This window comes from Lepisosteus oculatus, chromosome 6, assembly GCF_040954835.1.
Source record: "Lepisosteus oculatus isolate fLepOcu1 chromosome 6, fLepOcu1.hap2, whole genome shotgun sequence".
Taxonomy (NCBI): domain Eukaryota; kingdom Metazoa; phylum Chordata; class Actinopteri; order Semionotiformes; family Lepisosteidae; genus Lepisosteus; species Lepisosteus oculatus.
Genome location: NC_090701.1, coordinates 10,761,557 through 10,778,387, shown reverse-complemented (window position 1 = coordinate 10,778,387; position 16,831 = coordinate 10,761,557). Strand labels below are relative to the sequence as shown.

At 39.7% G+C, this 16,831-nt stretch overlaps 1 protein-coding gene across 7 annotated transcripts in view; it reads right to left on the bottom strand.

Moving 5' to 3' along the window:
* galnt11 (UDP-N-acetyl-alpha-D-galactosamine:polypeptide N-acetylgalactosaminyltransferase 11 (GalNAc-T11)) overlaps positions 1-16,831 on the bottom strand; it is a 34,363-nt gene that overhangs the window by 15,875 nt on the left and 1,657 nt on the right. For 3 of the 7 annotated variants that reach the window (XM_069190962.1, XM_069190956.1, XM_069190957.1), the window contains exons 2-7: positions 10,492-10,809; positions 9,621-9,744; positions 7,907-8,073; positions 2,661-2,786; positions 1,570-1,819; positions 220-337 (exon numbers count right to left, since the gene is read on the bottom strand). In XM_069190962.1, coding sequence (XP_069047063.1) covers positions 220-337; positions 1,570-1,819; positions 2,661-2,786; positions 7,907-8,073; positions 9,621-9,744; positions 10,492-10,771 — 1,065 coding nt within the window. In that variant the 5' untranslated portion in view covers positions 10,772-10,809. Of the gene's footprint in view, positions 1-219; positions 338-1,569; positions 1,820-2,660; positions 2,787-7,906; positions 8,074-9,620; positions 9,745-10,491; positions 10,822-12,223; positions 12,332-12,943; positions 13,092-16,831 lie in introns of those variants that run through there. The other 4 variants (XM_069190958.1, XM_069190959.1, XM_069190960.1 and 1 more) reach the window with 4 other exon arrangements.

Sequence of the window (16,831 nt, the reverse complement as noted above, 5' to 3'; positions counted from 1 at the left end):
GATCACTGACCTCAGCCAGAGCTCAAAGTGAGTTTTATCATTTGAGCCACCCAGGGGCCACCCCCCTTATGACACCTGTCACCACAGCACCGTCAGTCCCGCCCACTGGAGCTTTCATCTTTACCCACAGACGGACAAGTGGTCATTTTAATGCTGAATGTGTTACTGCACATGAAATAATGACTGAGAGCATTGACACGGTTGGAAAGTCTCCCTTACCCTGAAAGAAATCTCCAGGTTCTCTCCTCCCCAGATATCCATGCCGCTGTCATACTGGCCCAGCTCGTTAAAGTACTTCCTTTCCATGGCAAAAAGGCCTCCTGCCATCGTTGGAGACCTGAAAACCCACCATACTATACAATTAGTCAGTCCATAAGAATATATGAAGCATTACAAATGGTAACATTTGGCCCTCCCAGCTTATTTGATGGCTGGTAGCTATGTCGTCCAAGAATCTCATCCACATGGTTCTTGAATGAAATCAGGGTATGGGCTTTGACAATACCTATTCCAGCTTATTCCAGTCTCACACAACATCTTGCGCAAAAAGAGCCACCTGTTCTCCGATTTCTATTTCCATGTTGTTCTCAGATTTTTGTCACAGCTCGTTCGGAAAGGTCTAAAGCAAAACATAGTCAATTAGCTTTTGAGGACTGTGAATAATTGAATTGGGTAGTCCGCTCTATCATGGACTAAGAATGTTCAGTTCTTTTAGCCTGTCAAATTCCTTAAAGCCTAGGAATGTATCTGTCTGTTCTTCTCTGGACTTATTCAGATAAGCAATATCCATTTTGTAGCATGGTTACCAAAATTATACACAATCTTTTAAATGATTTGTATGATATTAACATCCTTTGATATATTTTCTACACTTCTAACTATACAAACGTTAGCTAATTGTTTACCACCTTAGATTTAGAGTTTGCTTTTGCTACCTGCACACAAGACTTTCAAGAAGTGAGATTTAACATTATTGCGAAAATTAGGACTATTACCATCCAAACTGTGCTTTTTGAATTCAAAATATTTAGAAAGGCAGACATCCCTCGAATTGGCTCAGGTTAAAAGGAAAACTAATTATGGGAGTCACGAATGAAGAAAGCATGGAAATCTAATATTGAAAAGCACTTTAAAAATTAAGACTATAATATATTGCTATTTCGCCATCTTGCAGCTGCTTGTCTAAACAAATTCCAACTGGAGCACTTGCAGAAAGTTATTCGCTCTCCAGGGTGGAATGAAGCGTTATTAGAAGACAGGCAGCAGAAAATGAATCAGCCTGAACCACAGAATAGCTCATTTCACCCCCAACAGAAAACGAACTAGGTTGTAATGAGAGGATAATCCTCCAGGGATCGGTGCTGGAGGTTTAATCACTGCGTGACACCCGCAAGTTATTTTTATATCTCAGATCGATTCACTTGATCAACGGCATGAACAGCAGCCGAGACAAGACGCACATGGAGTATAAACCGGGCTGTTTGTTTTGATGGTTCTAGTGGGAGAAGTGTGTGTGTTTGTGGGAAGGAATCTCAGGTTGTCCGGGACCCCCACCGTTCTCACACATACCGGATAGGGGCAACGGGTCCCTCGGGGCTGTTCATCTCCGAGAGGGGCACCGGGTCCCATTTGAAGTGTAGGCCCCAGTTGAACCCCCCCCTCACGATGGGGGAGGAGCTGTAGACCAGCGTGTCTGCACTGATGATGTCGATCACAGGACACACCACCGTCCGGCGGTCCTCTTTGATGGGAGACAGCAGGGGCTGCAGCCAGAGCTCGTTCACCTCACAGTGGCTGTCCAGGAACACCAGGACTTCTCCTGCCGGCAACAATATCCGAGTCGCCATGGGCAGAAAGTGAAGGTTAACCGTTGTCCACATCCGGCAAAACACCCTTCTTATCTGCATCTTGTACAACCTCACTGTGCAAAAATCTGCTGCTCTTGTCTTGCACACAAACAGTAAGATATTCAGGTATTTTTCAGAGAAGTTAAATTAAAAAGGTCACCATCACAATGGCTACAATGTTGTTGCTGCACAACCTGGATAAGAAAAGACTGGTTATTAAATCTTGGTAACAAAAATAATTCATTGACGTTATAGAACAATTTTATGAATTTCGAATTAAGCACAAAATTGTGAACTTTGTGAAAGTACTGCGAGTCGCCATGTTGTTGCAAGCCCCTGTTTGCGCAAATTGTGACGTGATGATGCAGCCCTTCCTGCTCACTAGTCACTGTGATGACTAATGTCATGTGATGTACGAACTATTAGTACACGTTGTGCAGCAGACATTTCACCACAGAAAGTTTCCAACACAATCTACAAGCAGAGTTAACAGGTAATTAGTATTTGTCGGCAAAACCATCTCGAAATAAAGAGCAATTTTTCTATGAGATTAAAAGAGATGTATTCACAAGCGTGGTTGTTTACAATGTAATAGGGCTGCTTTACGTTACTGGACGTTTTGTTGCCTCGTTCTGAATCGCAGAATATAGCAAGGGTGACACCTGGAAAGTTTGTGACATAAATTGGAGGTTTTACAAGTTACTGCGTACGTTTTATTTTTTATTGCAGTGTTGAAATGAACTCATCAGTGCCCCTTCCTCCTAGGCCCTAAATATAAAAATAGCCTTGCGGTTCCCCTTGAACCACTCTCACCTGTTGCGTGAGAAGCCCCGATCATCCTCCCCCTGATCAGGCCTTCCCGTTTCTCATTGCGGACCACCTTCACTTTCCCGCGCAGGTTCTTCAGGATGTAGGCGTCGAGATCCTCCTTCAGGTCAGCTGGATCGAATCAAACACAGTTCTGGTTAAGAGGAACTTCAAAGCTCCTCACTCCCGGGTACAGGGCTTATTTCACATTCTGGAAAAACACTGCTCACCGCACTTCCTCTGTTCCTCCGTCAGCCAGAGGAGGTCTGTCCATATAACTGATATGAATTCACAAATTTATTAGGGAGCAAAAGTTTGTGTAGTTGGCACACATTTTATTGAACGCGTGTAACAGGTGTATTCATTGTGCTGATTAATAGCACAATATATAATGTGAGTACTAATGTAGTAGTGGGAGTGGCCACTGTTGGACGTAAAATGCTCTACATCTGACACATGCTTTGTGCCAGGTTGCAGATGCTGTCTAGCAGTTTTCTCCTCCTTTCCTGTCGTAGAGCCTGAACAAGCATGCATCTGTTCCCTGGTCTCTGAGCCCTATGTGCCACACCACATAGCTCATCTGGCAAGTGTCCAATGGGACTCATATCTCGTGAGTAGGCATACACAGCACAACTGGCACAACTTTGTCTCCCAGTAAGGCCTGTGTTACACCAGCAGCACGAGGGAGTGCAGTGTCCTGCTTGGACTGTTGTCAAGTCAGGACACGGCTGCAGGGAGGGCAGTCAATGATGTCCCAAGACTTGGACAGTGCAGTGCAGAGGAGTCAGCCTGCTCAGTGGAGCTCTGTAGCAGCCAGACACTCCTCCCCAGGTCACCCCACTTGGACCTCAGTATTGATCTCGCTGCTCGAGCATGTACTGTCTGGCCAGGTTAAAGTTGTCCACTGAGAATATCCCAGAAGGCAGGTGAGAATGATCAGGCTTACTACAGCTTTCAACATACCATGGGTGCAAAGGTGTTGCTTCTTAATAAACAGGCTATACAGACTCTTTTCTCTGTTTCACATCTAACAGCTGAAATCACCTCACTACCTGAGCCCACTCCACTTTCACTAATGAGGTGATTTAGGGCTTATGCAACAAAGTCACTTGAGTCGAGAATCATCAATGAATCAAAATGATGCCCATAACATTTTTGTTATTTACCAAACGTTTTACACTGTATTGTTTTCAATATACACATAAAATGTTGTTTGTATTGGTGCTTTTATAAGAAACCCAGCTTGACCATGGCCGCTTTTACAAGGACGTGCTTTGCAAAGGAAGCAGGAATTTCACAACTTTAAAAGCACCACAGAAAAAACAAGAGCAAATTCACTTTAATATAGTGGTGTGAAAAGGTGTTTGCCCCCTTCCTGATTTCATATTTTTTTGCATGTTTGTCACACTGAAATGTTTCAGATCATCAAACAAATTGAAATATTAGACAAAGATAACACAAGTAAACACAAAATGCAGTTTTTAAATGAAGGTTTTTATTATTAAGGGGAAAAAAAATCCAAACCTACAGTACATGGCCCTGTGTGAAAAAGTGATTGCCCCCTAAACCTAATAACTGGTTGGGCCACCCTTAGCAGCAACAACTGCAATCAAGCGTTTGCGATAACTGGCGATGAGTCTTTTACAGCGCTGTGGAGGAATTTTGGCCCACTCATCTTTGTGGAATTGTTGTAATTCAGCCACATTGGAGGGTTTTTGAGCCTTAACCGCTTTTTAAGGGTCATGTCACAACATCTCAATCGGATTCAGGTCAGGACTTTGACTAGGCCACTCCAAAGTCTTCATTTTGTTTTTCTTAAGCCATTCAGAGGTGGACTTGCTGGTGTGTTTTGGATCATTGTCCTGCTGCAGAACCCAAGCGCGCTTCAGCTTGAGGTCACAAACAGATGGCCAGACATTCTCCTTCAGGATTTTTTGGTAGACAGCAGAATTCATGGTTCCATTTACCACAGCAAGTCTTCCAGTTCCTGAAGCAGCAAAACAGCCCCAGACCATCACACTACCGCCACCATATTTAATGTTGGTATGATGTTCCTGTTCTGAAATGCTGTGTTACTTTTACATCAGATGTAATGGGACACACACCTTCCGAAAAGTTCAACTTTTGTCTCGTCAGTCCACAGAGTATTTTCCCAAAAGTCTTGGGGATCATCAAGATGTTTTCTGGCAAAACTGAGACAAGCCTTTATGTTCTTTTTGCTCAGCAGTGGTTTTCGTCTTGGAACTCTGCCATGCAGGCCATTTTTGCCCAGTCTCTTTCTTATGGTGGAGTCATGAACACTGACCTTAACTGAGGCAAGTGAAGCCTGCAGTTCTTTGGATGTTGTTGTGGGGTTTTTTGTGACCTCTTGGATGAGTCGTCGCTGCGCTCTTGGGGTAATTTTGGTCGGCCGGCCACTCCTGGGAAGGTTAACCACTGTTCCATGTTTTCGCCATTTGTGGATAATGGCTCTCACTGTGGTTCGCTGGAGTCCCAAAGCTTTAGAAATGGCTTTATAACCTTTTCACACAGGGCCATGTAGGTTTGGATTTTTTTTCCCCTTAATAATAAAAACCTTCATTTAAAAACTGCATTTTGTGTTTACTTGTGTTATCTTTGTCTAATATTTCAATTTGTTTGATGATCTGAAACATTTCAGTGTGACAAACATGCAAAAAAATAAGAAATCAGGAAGGGGGCAGACACTTTTTCACACCACTGTACCTGACTTTTGACTAGATACCAAAAGACAACGTTGTGCTAATTCCAGAACTTTTCTTTAAAACATTTTATTTTAGAATAACAATTTATTTTGTTTAGTTATTACTATAACAATTTATAGTTTGTTTAGTTTAGTTGTTTAGCTCCTATAACACGGAGCTCTGTGACTAATCGTTGATTGACCAACACTGAAGGGCATGTGATTATTATAAACATAGCATTTGAACCTAGATATTCTGCTGATAAAGCTATTCCTGTTTTACACACAAGTGAAAAAAAGTGAAGTTGCTTGCTTCAATTCACTAATTTTCAACCTGCAGAGTGTGGTAACTGACAGTAATTGTTATTGAGAGTAATTTTAATCAGGTTACTGAATTCATTACTGTTAAATGTTCAACAGAAGAGTGTATAAGTATCAAAAACCGAAAGTAATACAACTTTTAATAACACTTTCCACTTTGTAGTGTCAAGATTTTTTTTTTCTATCTGTAAAGAAAACCATTTTTTTAACTATGTTCTTTGAAGTTTTTTGAAATATGGAAATTACTTTTCAACAATGAATCCTACCAAATCCCAGGATAACTATCCATCATTTCAATAGTCCCTCAATATTAATTCAATTTGTAGAGGGATTTCCATTAAATTCTTAATTTAAACTGGCTTGAAGTGACAGAGTAAAAGCACTTGGAACTACTGTATACTAGTTTTCCATTCTTTATAGTACTTAGCTTTTACTAAAATGCCAAAAGCACTTTTTACCTTGAGTTTAAATGGTATGTAAACACATTCAGTAGTTTGAGCAAATGTAAATATAAGGAGATTTACAAAAGAAAACGTATTTTAAAATATTTCAACATCTGAAAATGTGAAACGTGAAAAAATATAACGAATACATAAACAGAATAATTCCATGTTTTTACAGACACGATGTTCATATATATTCATACTCTCCAAACATGTTAAGAATAGATCATTTCATCCTCTAATAATTTTTATTTAATACTTACACTTTCACAAAGCCTGAAACTTTATAAAAAAATCATATAAATCAGAAGTGTCAAAAGATCTAAGGTAAAAGATTATTTATCTTAAAAACTCTAATGGTGACTATAATAAAACTCCATTACACATTCAAGTTTTACATATGGTGACAAGTTTCAAGGCTAATGGGTTGGTTGCTACTTTTCCAGGTATAGGATGCACAGTAAAAAGGTTTTACCCAAATACTTGATTTGGGAGAAAAATGTACATCTAATGGAAACAAATGGGAATCTTCAAATAAAGTCTGGCATCACTGAGATACAATATCTCAGAGGCAGACTATGGAAATCTGGAGACTGTGGCAGAGTTTCATGGTATCATAAAAAGAAGGCAAGATTCATATAGCAAGTATTTGACTCCCAAGTCAAACGTGATCAGTTGAAACGCAAATAGAGTCGATGGATACGTGGACAGTGTGACAGGGTGCCTGTTTATTTTTCTTTCCCAAATGAATGTTAAATACTCCAACACCTTTCCAGTACCCTTTCCTGTATGTTTGTGGGTGTGTATGTGATGCGTAAGAAGTGTGAATGATACTTACCCCTTTTTCCCCCAAAAAAACTCACTCCAGTGTTCCCTGTTGGAGTATGGTATTGTGTTGGGCAAGATTGGCTGTCGGTCACCTTTCTGTTTGTAGTTTCCCCACACTGCCACATCAGCAGTTTTAAATAAAAACTGCTGATCTTAGGAAAGGTTACTGGTAGGCCATCCATAAATAACTGATGTATGTTTATATATTTTTTTTGTTTAAATGTAAAAAAACCCTCCCATGACTTTGTTAAAGTTTGTAAGTTATTCTGGATTTGTATTAAGTTACTTTATTAGTTTAATAACGGTCCACCTCTATAAAAGATATAAGCCAGTCCCTTTAAGGAAGGATGGTGCAGGGAAAGCAGGAGCTATATAAGGGGATGGGAGAGCTCAGCAGAGAGATGGTGCTTTGGAAGGAAGGTGGGCTGAGAGGAGCTTCTGTGAAGTTTATTTTGGTTATCGCTGTTTGAAGGCGATAAATCCAGTTTTGTTTGCATTTGAAGACTACTGTTTTGGGAGTGTTTTTTTTTTCATGAAGGCAAACCTAGTTGCTTGGCCGGTGACAGACAGACTCACAGGGGATGACTGTCATCACGTCTGCTTTGGGGTTGGTTTGCCGTCCTAGTTAGAATTGAGGAGCATATGAATGACAAGATGTTGTAGTCTAAAGCTTGGTTGCAAACGGTAAGGGTAACAATACAAAGCATGCTGTTAACCTAAAGGACCGGCCATCGTAGTCTACAGAAGTTGTGTAAGTTGTCTAAATAAAAATAAATAAATAAATGTGTAGCTTTAGTTACAGTTCACAGAGGGGATGGATCGATTTGGAGGTTATGGTAAATTACGTGAGCACCAGCTAGCGAGATCACCTAGCAATGTACAATAGGTCATGCAAGCAAACGCAGAGATGTTTCTTCCATCTCAAATGTGATCGGAGTCTTTAACAGTGTAACACTTGCCTAGTTCACTGTTGTCGTCCACCAGTATGATCTCGTGCAGCAGATAGGCGGGGGTGCGATCTAACACGCTGTGTACTGTCCGCAGGAGAGCAGAAAAGGCCTCGTTGAAGAAGCAGATCACAACGCTGGCAGTCGGAAGAGCCAAAGGATAAACTTTTTCTTTGCACCTGCAGGCAGTGAACACAGCGTGCAATCATAAACCCACACTACATAATTATACTGCATTAACACATTCCAGAAGGATTTTCTTTTACTCTCATCTGAAAATCACATACCTCGGTGATCAAACAGTAAGGGTGAGGGACAAGAGACAAAAAGGGTGCCAGTCTCCCGCGCACTTAGCCACCCATTCTTAACAGGAACTTTAATGCTTTAGTGTGGTTACCTGGAGCAATTACATGCAAGTACCTCAATTACAGTGAATAAAACTGGCTTCCTAGCAGCTCATAAAAGGCTCTGCTTGGAGGGCCAGGAGGGCTAGATAGACTTGAGACAGCCACCTTAAAATCAGGCTCGTCCACTCACAGGCCACCCCAAGCCAGCTCTATAGTCAAAGTACTGTTCGCACTTGATCAGTTACAGATCATCAGGTATATCTATATTTTTCAATACAAAGAGGACCTTGTGTAGGTGAATGGATACTTTCAGCTCTGTTACGTTATAGGAGCAAACCATGCCAGTCATCCCATTGCATTTTACATTTTCCTGTTTCCCTTCAGCTTCACAGCACTCAGTTTTCCAACATACAGATCATATGTTTGTTAAATGTTCACTGTCCTGCACCACAGAAACACATGGGACAACTTTCAAAGCTTTTGACTTCAGTGCAGATTTGCTTTACTTTCCCTACCTCTAAGTAAACCCCAGCTATTTAAGCAAAGCCGTGCAAATTAGGTTTTGAGAACTGCTTAGGCAGACAAAATGACAGAATTGCATTCTCCAGAAAACTGTGGGGAATGTCGTGCCATCCTCAGTCATGTGACTTGTTACTCGACGGTGATTGGTCGGGTGATGTTTTAAAACCAGGAAGTGGAGGTGTCCTAACACAGGAGAAGATACATGAGGAAAGAAAAGAGAAAAGGATCCCAAAAGGAAAAAGATCCTAAGAGACTGTAAGTGAATCCTGTGTTTAGCTGTAATCTAGACTCTGCTGTCCTCATAAAATATTTAACTTTTCCATATCTAATGTCATACATGAATTTACCTTAATATTTTCTGAATTACATGAAGATTTTGAAATTTTTCAAACTGCACTGAAAATTTCCATCATTCTTTGGTGTGTCAACTAAGATAAATCTCGGTACCAGTCAAAAATGAGACTGCATGTCTTCCACTCACTTAGAAACAGGCACTGTTTTTAGTAGCGCTTGACAAAATTGAAGACCCTTTTGTGTGTGGTAAATACTGTCCCATTTTACTTTTAAATGCAGATATCACAATTTTATCAGAAGCCCTTGCATAAGGACTAGAAATTATCCTTCCTATAATTTAATCAGAACATACAGGCAGAATCCATAACTGGTATTTCATTCAACACAATCTCTTGAGTTGAAGGGAATCTATTATTTAGAATAGCCATACCCCTTTCCCGTTTCCTAATATTTTTTTTTACCAATCCCCAGTTGACTCAAACACACAAAGCCTGTTGGAGATCACTGTTTCAGTAATTTGGTATATAACGACCACACATGATTTCTGCTTCAAAGGCACTTACTTTGCATTTCTGGTGTCAGGAAGATCCCTGTGGAATCCTAGGCGGTTACTGATGAGCACATTGAAAGCATGCTTGTGGTAACCTGTGTCTCGAATTTCCTGATCCTGTTCATTAAAAATCATACCTGAGGAAACAATAACATTTTATTTAGCCACTGTAGTTAGAAGTTGGAAAAAGGACTCTATATTGCTTACTTGCAAAAATGGTTCAAAGAGACCTAAAAACTGTAGTTAAAATGAAGCCATACTATCTTTCTGTCTATAACTAAGGCTGGAGCCTCTCTGTTATTATGACTACATTGTGACAAAGTGGATTAGGAGAAAGCTCAAGATGGCAGAGCAACATAACTGGTATTTTATGCTCACAGGTACAGAATCAGCTGCTCTGGCCTTAAACACAGAATATGAAGATTAACAGTGACGCACCACAGCGGCAACTTGCTTTCAATTTTTGGGATCCCTTTAAAAGCCTCAACATAACTTATAATGTTATAATGTTATATATCTGTTGATGTATAGTATACCTTCTTTAATACAGCCAGCATCATATAGCCAGCAGCACTGCGGCACATGAAAGGTTAATAATTCACCAAAGCAAACAGACAAGTTTTCATGTAAGCGGGGTGGGGGGTAGTGTCCCGGAGGGCCACTGTGTATCTATGTTATCCTTCCAACTCAGCTCTTAACAAACTTCATCAGTCGTTCACGGGCATCGCTGGACCAGTTTGGCAGCTCTTCCCAGCTCTCCAGCCACTGGTGCTTTTAAGAAACGCGTCGACCCACCAAGAGCAGGACAAGAGACCCTGCTAGTAAGATGCTCCGGCCCTCCAGGACCAGGATGAGAGGTCCGTCTGTAAACGGTCCTGTCTTACCCATTTCCGGCGAGAGGTCAGCTCCCCTGCGGCCCTCGGCGCCTCTGCGCAGCTGCTCCTTGGCCCAAGCGTTCTGCTGGCTCTGCCGGCCGGGTCCCCGGGTGAACCGGGGCTGGAACTTCCTGGGGAAGTTCCTGAAGGACAGGTCCCCCTTGACGGGCACATTTTTGAAGGGCTGGCTTTCCTGGGTAAAGTTGAAGTAGATGAAGAGCAGAAGTGTCCAGGTCACTGACGTGCAGAGACACCCATAGCAGAAGTACCGCAGTGTGACGCTGCCCATGGTAGCCCTAGCATCGTTGGCGGTCCATTCTCAGTCCCCTGCGTAAACAAATGTAACCGGGATGCATAAAAAATTAAAAATCGAGTACAGGGAATATGGGTATCAAGGTGCTGAAAATCACACATAAGATCACGAGAGAGGCCACAAAACAGAGCAGGCCACTTGGCCCATCTAGTCATTTTTGTAGTTAGCATTTAACCGATACAAGGATCTCATTCAGTCGTCTCTTGAAAGAAACCAGAATATTAACCTCAACAATATGGCTGTATAGCTCGTTCCATATTCCCACAACCCTTTTGTTAAACACCTGCCCCCTGTTCTTGGTTTTGAATTCACTTCCACACAGTTTCGACTTGTACCCCGTGGTTCCCGTTTCACAGACAAATCATGCAAGACAGGAAGTGACATCATTCAAGGATGCTCGTTTTTACCGTGAAAGAAAATTGACAAGCAGCGAATAGATCTGCTAGCAAAAGATTTGCTCTTACTCTCAAATACTGCTTTTCTTCTTTGGAAGACTCGCCTGACTTGACATTTGTTCTTTCAGAGTACGTTTCATAGCGCAACAGCAGGTAATTGCTATTGAAATCCAGATCTGGAACTTATCATAGATGACAGACAGCAAGCCGCCTTAACTGGGGCTGGCATGCACTCTTGTGCTTGTGCTTAGCTGTCAGGGCAGTCTTACTCAGGGGAACTGCAACACACTATATAAACTGCCAAGGCTCTGCACTTAGCAGATGTGCTCATTTTCACACCATGACAATATACATTGCTTATCAAACCCATTATAAGGGCAAAAAGAGAATTATTCAGGTTGCAAGCTGACTTCTCGCACGCCTTTTTAAGGTTGAAGGATTTGACAACTGCAATTTATTTTCACACTTTTTACAAGGATTTTACAGCTGTACAATGTATAACGTGCATACAAACAACAACCGACAGAGCTGAACAGAATGCTGCTTTTGCTTTTTTTTCTTTTATGACACAAGAACACAAAAACAGATTCTCTGGAGGCTTAAAAACAGTAAATAACCCGTCCACAATAGATCGACAAGGAAGGATCGTTCCTTTCCAACCCTACTACCACCATCACCTCCAGAAGGTCATATGAGGCAGATTCTGAGTCTCTCTTCTCAACCTAATTCCCAGATTAAGGCACAGGGCAACACTAAGCACAGTGACAATAGAGCACTTCAACAGTGAACAAAGGGAATGCACTTCAGTGTAATGAACCACGGAGTCTCATTTAGTATAGTTTAGACTGCCTCTTTTAGTGTTAGACATTAAGCTACCCTGTCCCAATTTCTAATACTAACTCCACAACCACTTTGTTTTCTTACACCACTCCACTTTTTACATTCTAAACTGATTTTTTTTAGCTTTTTCACTGTAAATGGAGCACACTTTTTTAAAGGAATATCAGTGATTATGGATTTAGTCATCACTCACCTTCTCAATTTTGTTTTAAAACAACTCGTGCTCTGAATTGGCTGCGATGCAGTTCTCTCACTCTGCGGTCTCCTTCACAATCATAAGCCTCAAGATAGTTTCACATTTCTTGATTTTACGGCGATAAGAAAATTGAAGCACAAGAAAAGCAGTATGCTAGTTAATTTCAGCAGTGTTTCAGCAGTAAATTACTAAAGCAGAAAATGTGGAGCAGTGGAAAGAAGAGGCTTATGTGGTTAAAGCTTAAGTCGAGACACAGATCTTGCTTTCAAATCCAATTTTCCAGCACTGACATTCAGTCCAGTAATATATTAGCCAACCGTGCAGCTGTCCCCAAAGCAAGAGACCTATAGTCTTTTTATGTAGCTATACTGTAGGAAAGAAATCCCAAAACAGCAATATTAACAATGCAACACTTACTATATCAACTAGTCTTTATTAATAGCTGGGCGTAAAATTGAAACCTTCAATATCCCTAAGATTCACCCTTAACAGGAAAGCATTCACAAAATGTACTGTCATGTACATTTATTTTTACTTTAGCGATGAAAACATTATTCTTAAATACCTTAAAGTATTCCGATAACTTTTCAAACCATTCTCCTGAGCAGTTGCTCCTCGTCAGGAGTTCCAACAATTTAAAGAAAACAACACTTTCTTTAACACTTTGTGATATTATCCATTTTTTTCTTGAAACTTTAACAGTAAGACCCCACTTACCACACTATCTAGATGTTTGGAAGCATTTGAGAAAAGATAGCAAAAAAAAGTTTAAAAATGTCTGAAAACATTTAAAAATTAGTTTATTATGTTCGTGTGACTGGTTTTTCAGATTTCTGATGATAAAATCTTTATGTGCAGGTCACGCTAAGTGTTAAGGGACAAAGGCCTCACTGAAGGATCACAAGAAAAATGGGTGAAATATTAACAGAATAAAGACTAAAAATTTACAGAGTTTTCTGAGAAAAAGCTTAGTTAAGTACTCCTGCTTTAGGCTGAACACCATTATTGAGAGGAAAATGTAATAGAAAGCTGCTGGGAAAAACTAGGAAATATTTTCTGGCATTCTGCTAGTGAATGTGCTGCCTTTCATCATTCTTTTGTAGCTTCTAAACTTCGGTCTATTTACACAGCTAACTTTTTGTTTGGTTCACACTCCATCTATGTAATTATTCAACCAAAGAAATAGGAAAGCAACATGGAAAATGTTACTAATACTTCCAAGTTCCAAGTTTCTGTTCAAACCTGCAATGGACCACAAAATGTTTCAAAACTGTGAACTCATTTAATAGATCACGCAGTACATAATACATAACAACTGACATGACAATCATTTACATTGCATAATGTTGCAGGGCATCATTTTGATTTTCTTACTGTAACTCCTTAGTAGTTTAACTGCCAAACAAAAATCAGAATCTGCTAAAATTATACAGTATACTGAACATTGAAAGAGACTTTTCATTTATTTACGTACATCTCTTTTTAGAAAAATAAATTATTAGATTCATTAATATACAAAAATATTTTGGGGTGTCATTTTGATTAATTAATCACTCATGCTTAACCGTGATGCAGATAAGTGCATAATCACTAAATCACCTCATTAGGGAGAGAGTTGATTGGGAAGAGGTGATAATGTGACCTTTTGAACCTCACTGGGAAGATCCAGAAAGAAAAGCACAGACAGGAACTATTTGTCAAGAAAGGAATGCCTTTTGGGCCATCTTTATGTTGGAGGCTAGATTAACTCAGCACACTGTTGGTCACCATCTGGGGTTTTAACAGCCAGCAATTTTTAACCTGGCAAGACATTAAAGTCAAACATAGTCCATGAACTGGGAGACACAAGACCAATTAATCTGCATTTTATTTCTTATGTCTTGTGCCATATTTGCACTATAGTTTACTTTGAGCTGCGATTTATAACTGACTGCGAATTAACATGTAACCATCCCTGTAATCTGAGCACATTAAAATGAAATGAAGGAATGAAAACCATTTCTATACCAAATTATTACCTTATTACCCAATTATAAAGTTAACAATCAACTCAATCCTGCTACAATCATCAATTGGGCACAACAGCGAATCAAAGTGCTGAATCAGCAAGCAAATATGCCACACCGTCTCATACTGGATATACTCTAAATGGGAGATCATTTTTAGACATTCTGCACTGCTCTTGGTTTAATCTGTATGCACTCAGCTGCAGCCTGTTTTTTTTTATTCCAAGTAACAAGAATTGTTTCACAACTGTAACTGACTTCTTCTCTTTCTGTTTTAAAAGAAAAGTTCTGCCAAGATCTTAAAGAACCCAGAGTTTGCAGGTCTATGCTTCTGCAAGCGAACAGCTGTAAAAACTACCCCATCGGCCAGCAATGGGCAAATGCTGTAAGAGTAAAATGACTGGAGTAACAGTTAACAGTGCAGTGCCAGACAACAGATTTAGGCGCTTGCAGAAGGAGTATAATCAATTTGTCTCAGGTGTTCCATGACATATGTGCTACTCTGAACCTGTTACCACTGCAGGCAGTTTCAGCAACAGCCATTAGCATTCAAAACTCACGCTTCTAAATTTGACTGTAAAAAATATATTATTCAAATCAATAAAAATACAGGCTAATACTACACCGGTCCTAAAAATATGTTCACAGAAATAGTTTAGCAATGCTCTATTAACAAGCCAATGTATTCTGCAACCAAACAGTTTCTCTTTCTTGGTTTTAGAACAGATTCCTTAAGTAAAAAAAAACAACAAAACAACTAAACATAAATGGTTTTCAGTGAAGTACATACAACAAGAGTTGTAAGCTTTTGTCATGACAAGATGTGAACGGCACCCAGGTACTGGGAATCTTCAATTTCCCGCTATAAGACTGAAAAAGTTTGTGATCTTGTGGCCAATATGCAAGTGCTGCATTTATAGCTTATTAAACATCATTACTGACAGGGATGACAGAGCCCAAGGCGGATGGATCTACATCTAGGTGCTAAGATGTTTATTGTCTTTAAGACTGGTTTATGGCTGTACACCAACCGCAATAAGACATAAAAACTGTGCAGCACAGCAATTTTAAATACTTCGATCTCTAGCTAGTTTATTGCTTTTGTAGAAAGATTTACAGACTTCAGCTGCCTTTATAAATAAAAGCAGTTTATGACGTCATAAAATTCACAGCATATTTATGTAATCCATTACAACGCTGACACTGAACACAACTTTGCCTGACATTAGTGTTAGTCACTATCACCTGTATTTTCACCAAACAACAAAATTCTTAGAATTTAATCTGTTACAGTTCTTGGATTATAGAACACATTTTATCATTCTTTTCCTCAGATTCTTTTCTACTCTTAAGAGTGTCAAATGTCTGAAATGTTCAAATTTGATACTGTCTGAAAAAGACAACTGTATTTGCAAAGTATAGTTTATTATAGCGTATATTTTTTTCCCGATCCATTACTGAATCTACAATAAAAAAGAAAATTGTACTCATCTTGAAATTAGAATATGGCAATATTTTAGAATGCCAAGTTAGGCAGCAGTTAAAGCAGCTGAAATCTCTCCTCATTTTAGAAGAAAGCAGCCTAATCTCAGAGCACAATGACAGTGGGATGATGATGTTGTCATAAAGTGTCTTAATTTCATTACACAGGCTGATAATGATCAGCATAAAGTTAGGAAGACAAAGCAGTACTCAATATGAAAATATCCATCTGCAAAGAATCCACCCTCACTATACTGTACATTTGGACAGTCTGCTGTCAAGAGACTGGAAGGGCAAATTAATCACCTAAGTGCTCTCATTTATAAGACACTTTCCAGGAGGCATATGGAAAGAAACAGATTATATATATATATTTAGATTTTTCAAAACAAAGCTTCAAACACACAGAGTCACACACACTATACAAACATAAGATAAGTACTGTATGTTAACAAGGAAACTGAAACATAAGTAATGAGCTTTTTGTGGTAGTCACAAGACCTCTAAAACAAATATTAAACTAGAAGAGGTTTGGGGAAAAGGGGACCTAATTCTGGGGAAAACAAAAATATTACACACAAACACAGAAGTATTCACACAACAGGCCCTAGTTATCCCTTTAATTGAATTCACTGAACTAATAGTGTATGAACTTTTTCACACAGGGACATTAGATGTTGGATGACTTGGTTTATGAAATAAATTAAACAAGTACCAGACTTTGGTGTTATTTATTCACTCATACTCCCTTCATCACTGTCACTAGGACCCACATTCAGTGGCGAAGATTTGCAAAATTCAGAATGGCAAATGTTCTTTCACAGAAATTTGCTACACTCAGGGCAAATGTTTTTTTCACAGAACTCGATGTTTGTGCAACACTTCTCTCGCCAAGGCGTTCCTCGGGCAAGGCAAGTAGAGGCAACCTCCTTTCATAGTTTGATTTTGCTGAAATCTGAACACCAAAGACACCGCAGAACCACTTATTAGGAGACAGCCCCGAAAAGAAACAAGATTCTCATTGCAAACGTTAAGCCTTACAGGTTTCACCAGCTTCGGTCTCTTCTACAAACACTTATAAAGCACAACAGCAAATGCACAGTTTCAATTACATTTC